This window comes from Carassius auratus, chromosome 27, assembly GCF_003368295.1.
Source record: "Carassius auratus strain Wakin chromosome 27, ASM336829v1, whole genome shotgun sequence".
In the NCBI taxonomy this organism is placed as follows: Eukaryota; Metazoa; Chordata; class Actinopteri; order Cypriniformes; family Cyprinidae; genus Carassius; species Carassius auratus.
In genome coordinates this window covers 24,535,603-24,558,117 of record NC_039269.1, presented here as the reverse complement: position 1 = coordinate 24,558,117, position 22,515 = coordinate 24,535,603, and the positions used below count along the sequence as shown (strand labels likewise).

Below are 22,515 nucleotides of genomic sequence, written 5' to 3'. Positions count from 1 at the left end.
ACCCATTAAAGCAGCATTTCGCAGTTGGTGGGGAGAGCTAAGGAGCATAACTTCAGTTTTAGTTTGAATTTTTAGCCATCCACATCTTAATCTCAGAAATACAGCTGGAAAGATGAAGGACATCCAAAAATTTACCAGGTTGAGAATGTATATAAATCTGAGTATCGTCAGCATAGAAGTGATAGCTGAGGTTAAGGGATCTTAATAGCTGAACATGAGTATAAATATAAATACTGAAAAGCAACGGACCAAGAACTGAGCCCTGTGGGACACCAGTACAGACAAGGTCCACATCAGATCTGAAACTTCCTAAAATGCCCTAGTAGCATCTGCATTACTTGTTCTTAGCAGGGGCAAGTACCACTAGTACTTTTCAGGTCTTACTATTACAGTTTCAGGAGGTGTCTAACTTCATAAATCAAGTTTCCTATTATCAAAATGTAGAGGTTTACTTTAAAAGTAGCCGCAAACTGCATTGCTTTAACTTAATGTTGTCATAACCCAGAAGGTCAGGTTTTTGTCTTATCTGCTCTTATTTTTAGGCTTGTTTTGTCTTTGTAGTTTTCAAAAAGTGTTTGTGCCTTGTAATTTGAATAAGATGGCCCAGATAAACATCTTAGTGTTTTCCTGCTTGACTCTGCATACTTGTTTTCTGAAGCATAATAGTCGACTGCACTAGCAGAAAATGAGCAACAGCTGCTGTAATCTCCAGGACGGTGGTAGGTTATAAGCGATGGAAGGCCTGCTGCTGGTGGACAGGTTGTCCTGGGTCATGCTCATTCAGCGTGTACCCATCTCACAGTGTGAGTGAAGGCATCAGGAGCAGCCAACTGGATTGACTTTTCAGTCAATACCAATGAAAAAAGATTGCAGGAGGCCTATATGAATCATTTATCTTTTGTTGTTATTTTAATTTGGATTTTTTTTGTGTGTGTGTTTACATTTAAATTATAGATATATTAATGCAGATGACGTTTTCTTGAAGAAGCAAATGATTCTTCAAAACTGCAAAACTGGTCACCACAAGGCCAAGTGGTTTTAGTTGCAAGGGTCTTGCTAGTTCTTTAAAGCATTGCTGGTTGCTTTATAAAATGTTGTTCTTGATAATATTTTATATGAGTAGTATTCTACAACAAGCCTCAGATTTAAGGTCTACAGTGATTTGGAGGTTTGAGGTTAGAGGTTTGTTGAAGTGTGAAAATAGTGATAGTGATTATAGCCTTAACAAGGAAGGCACTACACAATAAAAATGCTCACATTGGCTATTAACTTGAAAAGATGTATGGGTGTAGTATTTAGTGCATGTTAATTGGCCAAGTACAGGTTAAAATGGCCCATAGACCATATCACTATATGTTCGTTTAGTTCTTGTCCGTTATAGCAAAAATCTGGTCTGCTTTTCAGATGGTTGACCCATAGGTGGCAGTGCATTGCCAGCCATATGTCAGTTTTGGGCGCATTGCCACAGTTGGCTGCTTTCCCCAGCCTCCAGTGCTACATGCCTATCTTCATTGTGCATCTAAATCGAGAGGCTGTTAACAGCTCCTCTGCGGTCTAAGTTATTAAATGGCTAGGAAATTGAAGAAAAACTAGTCAGTTGCCCTCAAGTAAGACAACTCAAATGGAGCAAGTCCTCTAAATGAATTCTTGTTGAGATTGGGTGCTTGCTGTCATCAATTGGTTTTCATTCATGCCATGTTAGGCTAGATTGATTATACAAGGTCTGTTGAGCTTTTGAATAAGATTACTTCCAATCAGTAGGCCGAATCTCCCGCTTAGAAGACCATCTTTGTCTAATTCGCCCTTTTTTCTTATCTGCCTCTTTTTTTCGTGTCCTATTTGTGGATCCTTTTTCCCTGAGAGTGTGCAGGGAAAAGGTCAAAGCTCTGTTATATTGGTGGCATACAATCTTTTTTTTTTTTTCTTTTTTTTTTTTGTGAGAGTTGAGATAATGAAATTGTTACGTAGCATGAAGCTAAAAGAGAAAAATTGGAATTTTGGTTACAATTTATTTGAGTGCACTTGTATATTTTAATTCTACAATTCTACAATTAAAGGGATGGTTCACCCAAAAATGTATTACTTAGCCTTATGTTGTTCCAAACCCGTAAGACCTTAATTCGTCTTTGGAACACAAATAAAGAGTTGCGTGCGCATGTTGAACATAAAAAACATTCATTATCTTGTTTACTTTCTGGTTTACTCTCCAAAATGCCAGAAGACGGTAACTCTTTAAATTTAAATTGTTATTATTATCATTTTCTTTGCACACAAAAAATATTCTTGTAGCTTCGTAAAATTACATTAGAACTCCAAATGTCACATGGACTGCTTTACCGATGTCCTTGCTATGCTTCTATGTATTGATCGTGGTAACATCATTGCTGTCTATCGAGGGACAGAGGGCTCTCAGATTCCATCAAAAATACCTTAATTTGTGTCTCGAAGATGAACAAAGGTCTTACGGGTCTTACGGGCTTTGAATCTTTTGGTGTGTACTAACCCCTTAAGTACTGGATAATAATGAACAACTTAATGTAGGATTAGAATTAAGTTTAGGGTTGTTCCATGTAATTATGCAGAATTTTCTGTTATTACACATGTGACAAAGGGACTGTAAAATAGCTTGTCCATGATTTTTATTTGTAACAATTGCAATATATCGTGAAACTACCATTTTAACTTTGATCTCCTTAGGCTGAATATAAGTATTTGAACTTTAAAAACCTATCCCTAAAAGTGTTACGAATTTTTTAATTAGTCCAACTATCTCTGGGTACAAGCAGGAAACCCAGTTCCTGCATGTAGCGGTCAGTCAACACTTGCCCACCGTTTGGCCAACAGGACATATTTCTGTTTATAGGAATGTTTACAAGGACTTTTAGTGAAGTATGTGGTTGTGCTGCACTACATGTAAATAATGAATAACTGCTGAAAGTTTGATGTTTAAATACATAGCATCAGCTGTTAATAATGTATAAAGCATTTCTGCCCTTCCCTCTCCTCTGTCCTCCACATTAGTTATCAGAGGTTGCTCCAGACCATCAGTGTACTGGAGGCCCAGCGAACCCAAGCCATCTTGGACCTGGAGACACTGGCACGGCATCAGAAGGAAGCCCTGTCTGACCCCATCTCCTTTGTGGACCAGCTACAGAAACAGGTACAGAAGCTTTCTGTGGGACTTCCATTGGTATTGTGTGAAATACCTGCTACTTAGTCCTGCATTCTGGCTTATGTTTTTTATCATCTGCTTTTATCACAGGTGGAGATGGGTCTGCCTCGACCCCAGAGAGTAGTCCAGCTCCCAGAGATTGCATGGGACCAATACACCTCAGGCCGTGGCGACTTTGAAAGAGAGTTCTGTGACAAGAAGCGGAAAACACGACAGTTGCAGTTAATCTTTGACAAAGGTGTGTACCTTTTTGTGTGTGTGTATAATTCAAATTGCCCTCAGGTCCAACTTGGATATGGACCCAAAAATACCTTTAAAATGCATTTAGCAATTTATCTGAAATGTCAGTATGGTTTTGTGCATTTCTCAAATAAAAAAAAAAGAAGGAAAAAAAAAACTGTGATTGGAAAAACTAAAGTTTGATTGTTTAATGATGAGAAAGATGAAAACAATTGTATTGTAATTATAAAAATAACTATTATTGTTATTTATATAATTTAATTTGTCATACTATAAAAAGTGTGAGGCCTAATGGTTAGAGGGTTGGACTCCCAATCGAAGGGTTGTGAGTTCTAGTCTCGGGCCGGACGGAATTGTGGGTGGGGGTAGAAAGATGAAAACAATTGTATTGTAATTATAAAAATAACTATTATTGTTATTTATATAATTTAATTTGTCATACTATAAAAAGTGTGAGGCCTAATGGTTAGAGGGTTGGACTCCCAATCGAAGGGTTGTGAGTTCTAGTCTCGGGCCGGACGGAATTGTGGGTGGGGGTAGTGCATGAACAGCTCTCTCTCCACCTTCAGTACCATGACTTAGGTGCCCTTGAGCAAGGCATCGAACCCCCTACTGCTCCCCGGGCGCCGCAGCATAAATGGCTGCCCACTGCTCCGGGTGTGTGCTCACAGTGTGTGTGTGTGTGTGTGTTCACTGCTCTGTGTGTGTGCATTTCGGATGGGTTAAATGCAGAGCACAAATTCTGAGTATGGGTCACCATACTTGGCTGAATGTCACTTCACTTCATATATATATATATATATATATATACAGTGGGACTCGAAAGTTTGGGCACCCCTTGCAGAATCTGTGAAAATGCGAGTCATTTTCAAAAAATAAGAGAGATCATACTAAATGCATGTTATTTTTTATTTAGTTCTGTCTTGAGTAAGATATTGTACATAAAAGATATTAAAATTTAGTACACAAGACAAAAACATTGCTGAAATTATTAAAATAACCCCACTCAAAAGTTTGGGAACCCTTGGTTCTTAGTACTGTGTTCCGTTAACATTAAGAGCTGGGGGGTGAAAACTTTCAGAATTTGAAGATCAAGGTAAATTGTACTTAATTTGTGTACCGGGAAACATACAAGTATCTTCTGTTGCTTACGAAGGGCAGAACTAAATGGAAAAACAAAATATTTCAACAAAATAATTAGGGGTGTGCCGGTTTCAGAATTGGTGATGACGGTTATGACGCGAGTCAAATGTGACGGTTCATAACATAACCGTTGGGGGGGGGGGGGGGGTGTTGGAGGAGCGGATAGCTCATTTTGTTTCATATTGTCTCGCCACCATGCTAGTGGATCTGCCATGCAGTTGGTTGATCTTGGAGATAGCGGGTTAACTCCGTGTCAGCGCGCGCTCTGATCGGTTAAGGGGAAGAGATTTCAGACCTCCGTTTATTAAGGAGATCTGTCACAAAACTCATCATCCGCGCCAAAGTTTTTTGAGCAAATTTCAAAGCCGCACACGCCCGCCATCCGCTGATTGTTTTGCGGTCATGGACTATTGTTATGGACGATGCAATGCTTTGCTGATGCGAGCCGCAACAAAAAAAAAACATTGTCTGTTCAAGAAAGGATGCAGCAAAGATATTTAATGGTAATGTATGAGGCATAGGCCTGCGCTGAGTTTCATTTACGATGAGATGCGCTCTAGTTCACAGTGCTGTGCAAGTGAACGCGGCGCGCTGGTGCTTCCATGTCACGGTTATCATTGTCTGCTATATTTGCTTTTTATATATTAAAATACATGCAATTGGTTGATGAAACATTTATTAAGTTTAAGATAAAATTTGTTCAAAACGAAATTCGTTTTTAAGAAAGGTTTTCTACAAAGCAAAATTTAATGAAGTGGTAAATATCATGTCTGACGATAATTTTTGATAAAAAATGTTTGTAAAAAATATTTTAATGACACGGTTTTGGCGGTTATAGAGTTATATACTAACCGTCACACCCCTAAAAATAATACAAATTTGGCCATCTTCATTGTGTTCAAAAGTTTTCACCCCCCAGCTCTTAATGCATCTTGTTTCCTTCTGGGGCATCAGTGAATGTTTGAATCTTTTTAAATAGTTGTGTTTGAGTCCCTCAAATGTCCTCAGTGTGAAAAGATGCATCTCAAAATCATAAAGTCCTTGCTGGAAAGGGTTAAAATATGCAAAGATGCTGGAAAACTGAAGAATCTGCAGGACCTTAAAGATTTTTCTGAAGAACGCTGCTCAGTTTAACTGTTCAGAACAAACAAGGGACTCATGCACAACCATCACAAAACAGAAAGACAGTCGAGGATCATCAGGTAACCGCACACAGTATTAAGAACCAAGGGTTCCCAAACTTTTGAGTGGGGTTATTTTAATAATTTCAGCAATGTTTTGTCTTGTGGACTAAATGTTAATATCTTTAATGTACAATATCTTACTCAAGACAGAACTAAATTAAAAATAACATGCATTTAGTATTATCTCTCTTATTTTTTGAAAATTACTCATATTTTCACAGATTCTGCAAGGGGTGCCCAAACTTTCGAGCCTCACTGTGTGTGTGTGTGTGTGTGTGTGTGTTATATATATATATATATATATATATATATATATATATATATATATATATATATATATATATATATTAGTTATATATATATTTTTTTTCATTCTGCAGGGAAACATTACAATATTGATAACTCTTATTATAATTCTTTTTTTTAAAATATTATCACCATAATAAAATATTTGTTGTAGTTAATAATAATTTATAGGCATATTGGCCATCACAAATGTTTGGCTAAATTGTGCAGCCCTTCAAACAAGTAAAGAAAAAAAGAGAGAATACAACAAATGCTTATTATCACAATATTGATAACTATTTATTTTTCTTTAGTAAATATAATCATAAAAATAATTGTTGTAGTTAATAAATAATAATGTTTAGGCATATTGGCCATCACAAATGTTTGGCTAAATTGTGCAGACCTTCAAATAAGTAAAGAAAAAAAGAACAAAAAGAAAGAATACAACAAATGCTTATTATTACAATATTGATAACTCTTTAATTTTTTTTGTAAATATCATCATCATAAAAATAATTGTTGTAGTTAATAAATAAGAAATAAGAAATAATTTATAGGCATATTGACCATCACAAATGTTGCAGCCCTTCAAACAAGTAAAAATAAAAAAATAAAAGAACAAAAAGAATACAATAAATTAATGCTTTTTATTTATTTATTTATTATTTTAATTACTTTAAAGATTTAGTGGACCCTTTTGGGTATGTCTGGTCAATGGCAAATGAACAGGAAGTATGCCGAAATTAAACTGCTTATTGTCTTTCTGTAGTGGGGTTGCCTGCTCGACCAAAAAGTCCTCTGGATTCCAAGAAGGAGGCTGACTCCTCATCTGTTTACTCCTCCTCCCTGCCATCAAGTGATGGTCCAGAACACAGTATGTCCAGTAGCAGGGCTCAGGTAAACTCAGATTAATTGTATTCATTTGTATTCTGTCACCATTTACAGCTGTCTTGACTATAAATCTGCATGTTGTGTTTTAAGGAAAACATGGGTTTGCAGATTCTCCTTTATGCTTTGCTTATTTTTTTCCCCATGACCTACAATTTCACCACGTTTCATCATACACCACTGCATCCGATATATAATAAGATCAAGACCTAACATTTAACTTGACTTTGTTTCTTGTTATACATATGCTTGAGCCCTAGGACATGAACTCGAATGTGCTCTGCATGCACAATATTTTCCCTGAGAGCACAAGATCTGCATCCATATTCATTCTACTGTAACACTGCAACAAAAATGCACTGCAAGCATACTGATCACAAATAACAGTGTGTCTGTTTTATGGAAGTGCCATGTTCAGAAAAACTAGCTTGCTTTCTGCAGTTTCACACCAGTCAGTTTAGCCCTTCTCGCTTGTTTAGTATGTTAATGCACGCAGCACATGTAGCGAAAAGATGGTATCTATGGAAACCAGAGGGAGAAACCTTGTCGTCCTTTTGATATGGAGTGTGTAAATGTGTTAAATAGATGAATAAAGGAATAAAGTATTTCCTTTGGTCTCTTAGTAGATCAGGAAATCTGAGCAGATCCACTATCTCATAATTAATGGTAAAAAGTAAGTAGAGTTTATTATTGCCCACCCACATTTTCAGATATGTTAGATCCAGAATTGTTTGTGAAAGTGTTATAAGCCAGGTAAGAGGTCAAAATAACCAGGTAAGAGGTCAATTAAAACATTACAAACATTTATTTGAAGCAAAAAAAATCGGACAAAAAGACAATGGTGCAAACCTGTGTATATAAATATAAAACTGAAATACTTAATTAAATTAGTAGTTTTACCTAAATTCATACATTTTAAGTGTATTGCAAAGTATGCATATGAAGAGTTTGGTTCCAAAACCTGAGTTTCCGCCAAAACCAGTATTGTATCTCATTAGTATTAAAAAGTTAATTTTTACGCAAAATGCGATACCCGCCGAGTTAAGCCCCGTTCACACCGCCAGTGACACCGCCACAGAGCGACATAATCCTACTCATTTTCATTGGAGACCTGGTGGCTTCTGGCGACGGAATGTGGGCATGTCAAGCGATGTAAGTCAACCAATAAAAGTTCAGAATTCTTTAAGCAAATAAGCAGCTAATTTTGCGACCGACAACCAGTGGGAGTGAAGTCAGTGGAGAGCACATGATTCATCTGCTGTAGTGGAGTGATACGTGGGTAAATATGCAACCAGTAGTGGGAATGCCTACTAGGGCTGTACTAGAATAATCGAATATTCGAATATTCGTTCGGTGGGGTGGCATTCGATTTTCAGTTTTGAGATTCGAATATTCTTTTTTGTTTTTCAACACGTGACTTCCGTCGCGGATTCATTCTCACTCATGTTTGAACCGCCCGTTGGAGAACGTAGTGATTTATTTCATCTCATACTGAATAGGTACAAAATGCCCAAGACATCAGCTGTTTGGGAGTAGGCTTGTTGCGATAGTCGGTGTTACCGGTGATACACGGTGTTTAACCCACCTACCGGTCATAGCACTTGACCACCGGCACCGTACCCATCGTGTTGAAGTTTTAACCTATAGCAATAAAGCACTTAATTCAGTTAGTGACTACGTGCCTTCTTAATTTAGCGTGAGCGGAACAAGCGCCGCAGTAAAGCAGCAGGTGTCCGATTTCATTTATCATTTGAGGAGAGTGAGGCGAGCTAAAGGATGGCGGAAGATCTGGTTTCAAAGTGAAATGCAAAAGCACCTATTTGGAAATATTTTGGATTCAAACCAAATGCCAACAGGGATGTGTTTGATTTTCGTTCGTTGCATATTAGATGGTTGTGCGGTGTTTTTTTTTTTTTTTTTTGCTGAAAAAGCCAAGGAAGGCACTTTATTTAACGAATAATGAATTTTATATAATTTATATAATATAGTAATATTTTATATAATTTCTTGTTTGATACTTCCACAATGTGTGCAGTGGTTCGTTTTGTTAATAAATGCACTTTAAAGGCGTTTCATAAGTGCTTTTGTTTAGTTTTTGCATGGTGTGTTAAGTTATTATTCATTTTGCAATATGTAATACCAGCGAGTGTCTTACTGTTTTGTGTATTTTTATTAAGAAAAAAATAAATTAACCCATGGTTAATTCAAACAAATGCTACTGAATTGCCGCTAATTAAAGTGAAAGTAAATTGAGACGTGTGCACGTCTGCACGACCGCATTTTCGGCCATTATGCGCTTAATTTGCTATGATAAATAGGCTAATTGCAACATGCTTTCAATAAAAGCATCGCGCATTTTAAAGATTTAAATTAACAAAAAGTCAGAATAAGACAAAATAAATCCCTTATATAGAATAAAACTAATTGTAATAGATATTACATTTTGTCATTTTAAAAACAATTCATTTATTCTTATTCAACTGTTTATAAGCATGCTACCGTGTTCTTTATTTATTACAGTTCGTTGAAATCAGCGTGTGTTACTAATTTAATTTCTGTTTTGGGATTAATTTGTTTTAAAGAAATGTTCGTTATTAATACCTTATTAAAGTTCTTGCTCTCAACAGACTTTGTGTTTTGTATCACTTGTGCACTGTCCGTTTTCGGAGCATAAACCTGCCCGTGTAATGCGTACTGGAAACTGTTCTAATTAAAAGATTATTAAATGTTTATTAATATTTAAAGAATGTGTGCCACCTGATCATAACGCACCAAATGCAACACTGCACTCCACTGGGTCTGCCGCAACACATTTACGATGCCGAAGAGTGAAACGTGAAGTCGTGAAAGATGATACAAATGCAAACCGACACTATTATTATATATTTAGCCCCACCCACCGAAGCTTCGAATATTCGATATTGATTGCTACCTAAGCTTCGAAGCTCAAAAAATGGCATTCGAAACAGCCCTAATGCCTACTAGTGACCTCAATTGCCAGCGACAAGCGGTGGGAACAGGGCGTTATTCTGTCATGTTTTCTTCCTTTTTTTTTCAAACTGCGACAAACGCCAGTCTCCCTTCTCTCCAAAATGCGGTAGATCCACTCAACCAATCACAGCGCACCATTCCACGGACTCTAGACAATAATGGCAGTGCTTTGTATACACCCAGCATCCTGGTTTTCCACATCTACTTTGTACTTTGTGTTCAACAAACAAGGGCTGCACGATAAATGGCATGTGATTGTCATGCTCATCTCGTCAGTAAAGCTGATTCTGTGATTAATAGTACCTACTGGTAAATCTCCATCACATGCTTTCAAGTCAAGTCACCTTTATTCGTATAGTGCTTTAAACAAAATAACTGAACAACATTCATTAGGAAAACAGTGTGTCAGTAATGCAAAATGACAGTTAAAGGCAGTTCATCATTGACATTTTCAGACGGAGCTGCATTAATATTTAATATACAGAGCCATAGATCTATAGACTATTAGACCGATACGCAATATCACGTTCATTAGATGAATCGTATTCTTTTATGTTTGCGATATTGTATAGCTTGATAGTGTTTTTATTAATGCCATTTATGTTTTTGTTAATAGAGCATATAGCACTAGTCTAAATCATTGTAACATGGCAAAGATGAATGCACTTTTGCAAGTTGAATGTAAGGGAAATGTCCTTTTTTTATTTCTGTGATCTAATGTGATTTTGTTGTTCATATTCTTGTTCATGCCGAATTAATCTTTTTTTTTTTGTAATTAATTTATAGCAAACAAGATTACCCGTTGAATTCATTTTGGGAGCGATGACTTATGAATGTATTTTTAGTCCAGTGCCTATATGGAAGATTAGTATTGACTAAGTTCAGAGGCTGTCATATGTGGATCAACTTACTATGTTGTTTATTTTCAACAGTTTCAATATGAAAACAACTTGATAACACCTTCTACGAAGCCCATATTTATAATTCATTTATAAGGTTATTCTTAAGGCATTATAATGAACCCATAATGCATTATAAAAGTATAATATGTTGTATCATCCCATGAATATTAAATTCATGAATATTCATATGAATCATTTTAATATATTGCAATATTTACTTATTTGTGGTTATAGCTTTTAAGACTATGATGTTGTATTCACTTTTACGATAGATTATATTTCTCAAGGTTATAATGCATTATAAGTCTCATATCTTGCCATTTTTCTTATGCTACTTAAAGCGGTCAAAGACCACTTATAAGTAGTAATAATTATAAAAAGAATAATAATAAAAAATGATCTCAAACAGCCATAAGATCAGATATCGGATCAGATGAATGTGTAGTATGACACATTTGCTTCGAACTATTTTTATTGTAATATCAGTTTGATTATTTTGATGGTACCCTTGAGACAGCTGTTGAAGTAACTCTGCATCTACATGTCAACTAGCAGTCATTAGAGTATTAATATGTCTGCTACTGTAGATATATGACATATAACACTTTATTTTGATGGTCAACCAACAGATAAAATGATTATAAGTGTCTTTGCAAGGATGTCAACTTATTGAGCATATTCTTGAGCATACTGATACTCTAATGAGAGTTAGTTAGCATGTATTTGCAGTGTTGCTTATAGTGAAATGATTAAGGGGACCATGAAAACATTGCATTTTTCTCAGTTGGAATATTAAGCTCACATCAGTTAATTAACTTGAGCTCCACAGGAAAAACTCAACTACTAACTACTCACAAGCTGTAGTAAGATACTGTGCAGATCTTATACCATGTCAAGATATGATACAGTCTATTATACTGTAAATGAAGTAGATTTAATATGTTCACTGTGTGTTATAAATAATCATACTCTTTAACTTATGACCACAAATACATAAGTATTATGATGTATTATAATTGTTTTTGATTATTCATGTGTTGATATAACATAAAAGTTTTATAATGTGTTATGCATTCATTATTATGCTTTAAAAATACCATTATAATGAATTATAAATACAGTCTTCATAGAAAGTCTTGCCAATAACTTTAATATTGATTCAATATATATATATTACTAAATATTACAATTTTTAATGTTTTTGAAAGACGTTTCTTCTGCTCATCAAGCCTGCATTCGTTTGATTAAAAAAAAAATTATAATAATAAAAAATAAAAAAATAAAATATATATATATATATATAATAAATCTTTAAAAAACTAAATCTGGGTTTAATTTTTTTTATGTTATTATAGACCTAAAGATGCTATGTGATAGTTTGAAACCGATAATACTTGTTTTCATCTTACCACTTTCTTGGTAAAGAAAACAAATTTTTATTAAAATTAATCAAAATGGACCGCGGTTCAGATTAAATCTGACAATGCATCTGTAATATGGTTTGCTATAAATAACACATAAAACAAAAGCTGAGACAACACAGACAGCTTCGGTTGCAGACAGTTTAATATCTCACCCTTCGAGTTAAAAACACAAATAAATGTACAGCCATTTGCTCTCTGCATCGAAAACATATATATGGATGTGCTGTTGCACCTCTGTTAATTTTAAGGGGGGTCATATGATGCGATTTAAATTTTTCTTTTCTCTCTGGTGTGTTACAAGCTCTTGGTGCATAAAGAAGATCTGTAAAGTTGCAAAGTTAAGAGTCAACCACGGCATCCTAAAAAGCTCATTCTAACACGCCCCCACATGTCTACATCACTATGTGGGAAGATTTGCTTAACTCCGCCCTTTTGACAGGTTGTGTCATGGAGCTGTAAAAACAGTTACACTCACTAAGTGAATAAATAGCGTTAAATTAACCAGTTTTCTCCAATGGTTAGAACCATTGAATGCTAACATTGTCTTCTATAATGTACAACACACACATCGCTGTTAAAATCTCAGAAAAGTAGTCTGGGCTTTCATTACCCTTTTTAAGAGCCAGAGGATGCGAGCTGGTGCTCAGTTACGTTGTCTTAATGTTCTTTTTTTATTTTCTGGTTTGTGGTGTTTGGACAGATGATAAGAGGGAGGCTGTGCAACCAGAGCAAACCTGACACCTTTAACCAGCTGTGGACTGTTGAAGAGCAGGTATGAAGCCACCCAAGAGCTCTAAGTAGTCATGAAATCCAAGCCTTTTATGAACAAACATCTGAGAAAACTTTAACGTCTAACAGTTGTAGCACTCTTAAAAAGCTACTTCTCCATTCAAATTATTGGACAGAAGCTGACTTTATAAACTCTAATTTATGATAGAATGTGCATTTTAGTATTTTGTGTAGCTCTTGAGCTGTTAGGTTTGGCTGTTTGCTTATTATATCTTGTATGTGAAATATGTAGAAAAAGTTGGAGCAGCTGCTTTTGAAGTTTCCACCAGAGGAGGTCGAGTCTAAACGCTGGCAGAAGATCGCAGATGAACTTGGCAACAGGACCGCAAAACAGGTGTGTGTTCAGGCCTCACTCTACACAGTCACCCTCATCTTCTTTTGGCCTTGATGGACATTCAAATTCTAGTCCCCTTTTCAGTGCTCTCTAAAGCAGTCAGGCAATTAATATCCTTACAGCCCCATTTAATGGAGACTGTGTATAATTTAAAGATATTTTTCACTAATGGAACAGGAGTATTAACCTCTAAAGGCTGTGGTAAGAGGGCTTAACCACTGGATACAGAGCCAGCTCTTTTTGTATGCTAAGTTTTTGTTCCTCTTCTTCACAGGTTGCTAGCAGGGTACAGAAATATTTCATAAAACTGACAAAAGCTGGTATTCCAGTACCAGGCAGAACACCCAATGTGTGCATGTACAGCAAAAAGGTAATTTGGTCTTTTAAAATGTATAATATAATGTAAAATATTAAGTCAGTATCTTATGTTCACCAAGTATTTTTTGATCAGAAATACAATACAAATAGTAATATTGTTCAATATTATACATTTAAAACATCTGTTTTAATATACATTTAAAATGTAATTTGCTCCTGTGATGGCAAAGCTAAATATTAGCATCATTATTGCAGTCCTCAGTGTCACATGATCCTTCAGAAATCATTCTTAATAGGCTGATTTGCTGCTCAAGTAACATTTCTTGTTATGGTCACAGTTTGTAACAGTTGTGCAATATTTTTGTGCAAACCGGTTTATCTCAAGATTTGTAGAAAATTTAAAAGAACAGTATTTATTTCAATTTCTTTGTTCTTTCAATGTAAATATCTTTACTGTCACTTTTAATCAATTCAATGCATCTGTGCTGAATTAACACACACACATATATACGTATGTGTGTGTGTGTGTATGTATGTGATCACATTCTTCCTCTTGTTTGCTGTCGTCATTAACAGTTCTGTCCACGGAAGCCAATATTTATCATGCATCCCTAATATATAGTATCATGTAGTGTATATATAGGTATCATGATTAGTTATTTACAATGCAATACAGTGCATATTTATGTTGTTTATAATTGCAGACCTCCAGTAAGCGACAGCACCACCTCAATAAGCACCTGTACAAGCCCTCGACGTTCCTCACCTCATACGAGCCGCCCGTCTACATGGATGATGAGGACGAACGGTCTCACTTCTTCAACAGCCTCCAGGATAATGGAGCGGATGATTCGGTCAGTCCTTGTTAAGATTTCAGTTCAAATCCAACTAAATCTGAGAGCTCTCAATTGAGGGTGGCCAGTAATTGATCGGATCACTAATCATCAGAGAAATGCATGTATGATTGGACCAGTGAGAGCCACAGCATTTTATCAGATCATATCCAAACGTATTGATTTAGAACCTGAAAAGGGAAAAATGAATGGCAGCGGCTATTTGCATTAAGTGAAAATAACTAAAGAGGCTATTTATCATAAGTGCAAATAGTGATTAAATGCTAAGCATATTTTCTTAGAGATAGATACTATTTACACTAAGTGCAAATAGCAGCATTTTTTTGTGGAAATAGCTATAGATTCTATTTACACTTAAAATAGCAGGATTTCCTGCTATTTATACTACTTATTGCAAAAAGTGGCAATTGTCTGCATCTCAGTATTGTAGTACATTATAAAACTGTATGCAATAATAACTTATTGACTGTAAATCTTAATTTTAATTCAAATTATTAAATGTATGCCACCTCATTTTGAAAATAAAGCCCTCCCTACACCTACCCTAACCCTGCCCGATACTTTATTTTCAACTTTTTGATTATTTCTTTTAGAGTTCAACCGATATATCGCCAAGGCCGATATACCGGCCAAAATTGGCATCAGCCGATTGGCTTTTCTGCTAGGCCGATTTGTTCGAGACGGGACATTTATTTTGATGGCGCTAAGAGCAGCAGCTCCTGATCACACAGTGCTCCCATTCTCTCTCTTGTTCGCCGTCTTTGTTAACAGTTCTGTGTAATATGGATAGAAGTCTGTCTAATAATCCGATAGAACGGTTAATAAAAGGAATTCATGTATACAGGAAGTATTATAACGATTGCTTTTATATTATTAGTAATAGAAAGGCAAACATTCTAATACTTTGCCATCAGCATTAAGCAAATATGCATGTATTTAATTTTAAGTTTTTGAAGGACTAATGAATTTTTTATTTCACAAACCTTGCAAACTTAGTCGAATCCAGCTTTGAGATCTTGTGAAGTGTGCATCTCTGTGTGACGGTCTGTCCGTGTTAATTGAATGCTTTAAACTTTAAACATGATTTCAAATTATACTGCGCTTTATGCATCTGCCCACGGTCATATTCATGCCATTTTCATGTAAAATTAGTGTTACCCTTGCTTTATTTTAAATATAATTCCCAATGCACAAACACACTTCCCAGAATAAGGAGTGCCCTGTTGGTTACAGTGTTTACTTCCTTTTATTAATTTTTTTTTAATCCTTTGTCACCTAAAGTTTAAGTATGTTTATTTTACACATTTATTTTTTAATCCATTGTCAAATTATTTCAAATTTCTTAAATATTAATAATAATAATTACGAAATATCAGTCGAACACTAATTTCTTTCATTTTCATTCAAATTAAATTATTTTCTGATGTGATTTTATATTTGAAAAGGGAGAAAAACAGCAAATCCGAACTAGGGTCAGTGCCACTGGAGCTGACGACTGTCGACTGTATCACACATTGGTGGGCGCAGTTAGTGTAAATGGCCTCTGCCAACAAGATGGGCTATTTGCACTTAGTGTAAATAGACACTCCAAAAATAAACACCTGAAATCAGTTGATGAAAAATACTGTTTTTTTGAAAGCCATTTTGTTTCTTCTCTTCCCCTCTGGCAAACATTTGTTGGCCTTTCTCAAACAGGAAATCCTTTAAAGACCGCAAACTGGCATTTCCACAGTTGGGATTTGCTTGATCATTTGATAATGATGAGCTTCCTTTTGACAGACACTGCTGCCAAAATCATTAGAGATGCCTCGGATGTTTGCGTTGTCTCAGCTGAACTGTGTGTTGAGTGACTGTGAACCGACTGCAGTGGCTTGACATTTTCTCTGTCTCCGATATGTAACCTTTATGTGACACCAGTCAGCAGGCCCTGCAGAGAACATAACCATTCGCACATTGCCACGCATCAGCAAACCTCACATGCACGAAATATAGACTTACTACAAATCATGTCATCACAAGGCGTATGTAAAGCCTGCATGGAAATATTGGGAATGGAGCTTTTCTTGTCAACAAACTAAACCCATTTTAATTGTCATTATCACATTGAAGTGTTGATTTTTATTTTATTGTGGTGCTCATTCAATCTTATGGACCCCAAACTTTTATTTATACAGTACTTTTTATTTATGCTGTTTGAATATTATTTTCACACCATCAGTTAATTTCTCTGTTGTTACTACCTGACAGTAACACAACTATTTTCAAAGGATTTGGCAAATATATTATAATTATTTGAGAAAAATGTGTATAATAATACTTTCAATAATAATTAGATATTAATATCATATAAATATATATATATATTTTTTTTACACCATTTTTTATGTAGTGACAAAAAAATAAGGGGCGAACAAGAGTCAGGAAATATCGACCTACCCTAACAAAAACAAACATTGGGTCAATGAAGTATAATATTCCAGAGTTTGTAAAGATGATATTTTGTGCTATTAATTTTGTAGCATTGACAGCTGATGTGGTGAAGAGTGTTGTACTGTTCTGACCTTGCTGTGATGTTTCAGGACGAGGAAGGGGTTCCAGTGGAGCTGAGGCACCTGCCGGAGTATAAGGAGCTACTGGAGCTAAAGAAACTCAAGAAACAGAAACTACAGGAGATCCAGGCTGAGAGTGCTCTCATGCAGCACGTTGGCTACAAGGTACACACTTTTACCTGCTTATTTCCACTTTGATGTCTCTCTGATTCTCAGAAATACATATCAGGTCATCATTTAATCCCTCTTGTGTTGTTCCAAACCTGTATGACTGACTTGTGTGGAACACAGAAGATTCTATTTTGAAGAATTCTGAAAATATTTTTGTTCATATTGCCCCTCAGGCTTTCATTGCATGAACAAAAACACTGAAAACTCTTTAAAAACATCATGTTCCACAGAAGAAAGTCCTAGAGATATAGAAAATTACTTTTTTTTTTTTTTTGTGAACTATCCCTTTAACTTATTATTGTGGCTTAACCAGACGTGATGCAACAAAGTGACAAGTGATAAAGGCAATCTCTTAGACAGCTGTTTCCTGATCTTTGTTAATGTTTGCATGTAATTCTCCCTCAGTGTGATATGTGTGGCATGGAGCCCATTCAGGGTGTACGGTGGCACTGTCAGGACTGTCCTCAGAACAACGCTGTGGACTTCTGCAGTTCCTGCTCTGACTGGTGAGTGCAGCTGGGCTTTTACCACTTGTTGCAACATTGTGGTGTTAATGTAAAGACCCTTAACTCATAAATACAGTCTTTTTGTCCTTTTGAAATCAGAGACCTTTTGAGGTTTATCCCAAAAAACTAGGGGTTAATAGAGGTAACATTAAGTTGACATAGTAAAGAAATAAGCCAGGGAAATAAGTAGCAATGAAACACATGACACGAAACTGCACTATGAGAAATAGTTATTGCCCCCAAGTTAAACAAACAAAAAAGAAGGGAAATTAAAGTGGTGCTTAAATCATAAAATAAAAGATAAGAAAAATACCAGTAACTAAATCCCCAAACCCCTAGACTATTAAAGAAACAGAAAGTTTCTTCAATGCAAAAGCATCATAAACTACACTGAATACACTAAAACAAAAACATACAAGAAAAGCACACACAACTAAACTAGTGTGTCTAATACATCCAAGATCCCTACTAGGGCTGTCACTTTTGTGAAAAAATCATTTTCGATTTTTGTCTAAAAAATGTCTAAAAAAAGACGTTTCCTTTTTCAACGTCAAACAACGGACGATGGTAAAGAGAGCACTCGAAACGCACAAGTCAGCAATATTTCTTATTTATTGGCATGAAGTTTCTGGCATAATAACAAAAAGCAACAGGAGTGCAACATTCTCGAAAAAATATATATGCAGAGGGGATGGCTGCTATAACAAAAGAAAAACATCACTGCAGGCTTCAACTCGGCTGCATTTATGATTTAGGCATTTCAAAAATCTCCGAGATTATTTTAAATAATGATTCAATCCATTTAAAAAAACTGTTCAAAAAATGAAACTTTAAATAGACTTGAGAATGGACTTTTTTTTTCTTTTTTTTTCTGAACGTAATTGACACTTAGGCAAGGTGGCACTAGGCAGGCATGAAACGCGCAAAAAGACTAGGTCCATTACAAATTTATTGAACTGGAAAACAAGTCGATCAACATTTTCGGGGTCCAGAGCAGAGTGTTTTTTATACACTATATGTACAGCTGTTGAGAATACGCACTCCAACCGCACTGATGTCCCAGGGACACTCAGGTACAGATGCGCAATGTGGGGGTATCGCTGTAAGCTTGCAATGGTCCTTTTCATAACTCAGAATCTCCTGTAACTAGATGCGCGAATGAGGCAAATTCGCGTCTACCGTGCCGCGAGACCTCTAGACGCGCGTAAACGCGTCTTTACATTGACTTAACATTGAAATCATTCGCGCCAGACGCTATATTCGCATGTGAACACAGCATAAAAGGTCGCTTTCGACGTCACTGGGTCTTATAGGCACGTAAAATTGCTGGTATTTTCTGCCTAGCTTTCGCAACGCATACTGCACTCTCGGAATTCTTTTTCTTTTTCTGCTTGGTTGTGAGTTTTGTTACATCTATATTTTTGAATTGATTAATTATTTTAAAATTAATACTGTACATATTTGGTTAAAATTGATTCCCTATTTTCATTTTCAAAACTCTTTTTGGTTGGTCCGATCGATTGTGCAATCGATTTTCGGACTAAAAGTGACAGCCCTAATCCCTACGTGCAGATGAAAGTGATGTGATCCATACTCAGAATTCATGCTCTGCGTTTAACCCATCCAAAGTGCACACACACAGCAGTGAACACACACACACACCGTGAACACACACCCAGATCAGTGGGCAGCCATTTGTGCTGCGGCGCCTGGGGAGCAGTTGGGGGTTCGATGCCTTGCTCATTCGTGGTATTGAAGGTGGAGAGAGTGCTGTACATTCACTCCCCCCACCTACAATTCCTGCCAGCCTGAGACTCGAACTTGCAACCCTTGGATTGCAAGTCCAACACTCTAACCGTTAGGCCACGACTCCCCCCAGGTATGTAGGGGGAACTTCCCTTTAGTATGTAAAGTGACTTACTAAACTCTTCCACTCCTTCCTAGTCTTCCAAACAGTTTGCATAGCAGCATACCCACAAGTGCACACAGCAGTCAAAACAGAAAACGTCACACACTCTTCCCACTGACGTTCTCCTTTTAAACCTCTCGGACAAGAGCGTGATTGACGGAGGAAAGAAAAATTTAATAAAAATAAAGCAGACTTAACTTGAAATGTGATGTCCTTAATTAACTAATTATAAATGACAGCAAAGATGGCCAATAGAATCCAAGGAAGATGGTACCTAAGAGCATGAGAGTGAGAAACGAGAAGAGGCAAAAAGAAATAACATGTACAACACAAAAGGTTGTGGACCATAACATTTGCTTAAATGGAATCTGATGTGTATCATTTAAATGTAGGGTAGGCGATTTCGGAAAGGCTAGCAATCGTTAGCTTTGAATGCAAGATCCCCAGCCTCCTTGCAAAATCGCTCTGCAAAGCTACTCCTCCGAAGAAACACTGAATGTGCTCTGTCAGTATAATGTCTGCGCAAGCAGGGTGCGCAGGGGTATGCAAATGCATATTTTGACAAGCAGGTAGGGCAGCCTATCACAATGTTCGGACCTAACATTTTGATTGGACAAACATTTTATGGTCCTATGCCTTATATAAATAAATTTAGACCACTTAATTTAGCGATTGCTATTGAGATGTCAAGAGACTTTAAACTAGCACAACAAAATATGTTTTCGATCCAGATTACCTACCCTGCCTTCAATAAACTGAATTATTTTTTGAGGCCTTATCGAAAATGTTAAGCATTAGAGAAAGAAAGACACTCGTCAGTCATCCTTTTAATGACTTTTCAAAGAATGTTTTATTTGAAATTCTTGACAGAAGAAAAATCTCCTCAGTCTAAGGGGGGAGTGGGGGGGGGGGGTGTTGTTTACAATATTCCCACATGTTCCCATTCTGTTTAACTTGAAATGTTGGTCAGTTGTCTTGTCCTAACCAGTCACCTTTCTGTTTGCCCCTTCAGTCCGTTCAAAACCGAGACCCACAAGCCCACACACAGACTGGAGCCAGTATGCCAGGCCGAAACCTTCCTGGACAAAGACTACTGCTTACCACAGAGCACAGGCTACAACTACCTGGACCCCAACTACTTCCCTGCCAACAGATGACAGGGACAAGCTCCACTGCTTGTATACAGGGCTGGGCTGCAGTCCCCAGGGCATTCTGTGCATGGCTCCATCATCCAAGTCAAAGAAATGCATACGTTTGGGCGAGAGTGTACCGCAGATGGGCCGCACCTTGCCCCGACCTGCTGCCGGAGGGAGGTGGGGTGGGGGAGGGTTCGTGGGAGGGAGGGGCCAACACCCTGCTGTGGTTGTCAAACCTTACCAGGTCTCATCAAGTAACACTATCTCAAATCAAAAGAAGCGAGAGGAAAGAACGAACAAAAGAAAAAGGTGCACTGACATTCCCAATCCCAGGACATTTAAAAGGCAAATCGACGCCTCCCTTTGTTCCACCATTTTAGTGACGGGCGTCAGTGACGCACCTCTTGGAGGCGGGAGCGGGGTTGGGCTCGCGTTAAAGTGCAAAATGTCGTCTGTAGTTGAAGTATTTATAAGTGAAGCTTTGTGTGTGAGCTCTTTTCGTGAGGCAGGATTACAAGGAAAGGAACTTGGTGCTGAGACTGTCGTCTTTGATTCATACCAAGTTTTTTAACCAATCGAGGAAGTTCGCTCACAACTCCCGACGTTCTAAACAGGGGTTAAAAAAACAACAACAAAAAAAACAGCAAATCCCGGCTGACAGACCCCATACGTGTCTCTTGCCATGGGCTACCATTTTCACTAGAAGCTGCTCTTTGTTTCCTCTTACGACAGTTCCATGATGTTGTCACTTTATTTACGTTCATTTCTTGTTTTTGAAATTACGCCGAATTACAAAAAAAAGCCACTCCACTTAACCCAATAGGTTCCCAAACCTCGAAGCACTACAGCACGGAGAAGACCAGCTGAGATCCGGAAGGCGTTATATCGCGCTCTGCGCTCGTGGAGAGCTTTCTTTTCTTTTCTCAATGTGTACTGTTGTTGATCATGTGGAGTATTCAGATATATGGTGAAAAGTAGCCAGTGGTAGTTGCCGTGTGCCATTTTTTTTCTTCCCTGTCCAGTTGATTCTAACCTGGCCACTTGTTTTAGAAGAAGAAAATAAAGAGCTCGTGGCACGTTTGCCCTCTGTGAAAAGCTGCCCAACCATCATCACGCCTTTAGATCCCTCTAACTTTTCCAGTTTCCTCACGGGCCATAAAAAGATTGTATTTTTATGAATCTATTTAAAAGACGAAGAATAACGAAATCGAGCTGGTGGCAGTCGTCGCACGTGCGCCGCACTTCCACTTTATTTTATACACATGCATTTTGTTGTGCTTTGAGTAGACCATTTTGTATTGGGTTCTGTTCTGTTCACCTCCCCTCCCTTGACCCGCTTCAGTATCTGTGTATAACAGTCTGTTCTTAAATAATGTAAAAAAATGTTAGAGGAGAACTGTGGAAATAAAAGTATGTGAAAAGTCTTTCTACACTACATGACTCGGGTATTATGATTTATCTTTCTGATTTATTTCAGTACTTAAGCTCTGAAGTTTGATGTAAGGACAGATTAATAAGTTTGTTTGTGGCATGTTTCTTTTTTAGGGTTGAGAAACTGTCATACTTCAGCCACCAGAGGGTGGTAGGTTACTGTGAATGCTACAGTCCACTCGTGACTGACATGAAATGACATTTATTGTTTGCTGTATTACAGTTATTAATCTGTACGTAAAGAAATCAGAATATTCACTTTAGTCATAGGAAATAACTGTTCTCT

General features: G+C 36.9%; 1 protein-coding gene across 3 annotated transcripts in view; it reads left to right on the top strand.

Annotated features, from left to right (window-relative positions):
* The window catches only part of zzz3 (zinc finger, ZZ-type containing 3), a 32,186-nt gene extending 10,005 nt beyond the window's left edge, over positions 1-22,181 (top strand). For 2 of the 3 annotated variants that reach the window (XM_026206819.1, XM_026206820.1), the window contains exons 3-12: positions 3,022-3,160; positions 3,263-3,410; positions 6,797-6,924; positions 12,933-13,004; positions 13,254-13,355; positions 13,630-13,725; positions 14,378-14,527; positions 17,107-17,241; positions 17,653-17,753; positions 20,675-20,819. In XM_026206819.1, the coding sequence (XP_026062604.1) occupies positions 3,022-3,160; positions 3,263-3,410; positions 6,797-6,924; positions 12,933-13,004; positions 13,254-13,355; positions 13,630-13,725; positions 14,378-14,527; positions 17,107-17,241; positions 17,653-17,753; positions 20,675-20,819 (1,216 nt within the window). Of the gene's footprint in view, positions 1-3,021; positions 3,161-3,262; positions 3,411-6,796; positions 6,925-12,932; positions 13,005-13,253; positions 13,356-13,629; positions 13,726-14,377; positions 14,528-17,106; positions 17,242-17,652; positions 17,754-20,674 lie in introns of all 3 variants that reach the window. The other variant, XM_026206821.1, reaches the window with a different exon arrangement.
* Positions 22,182-22,515: the final 334 nt, after the last annotated feature.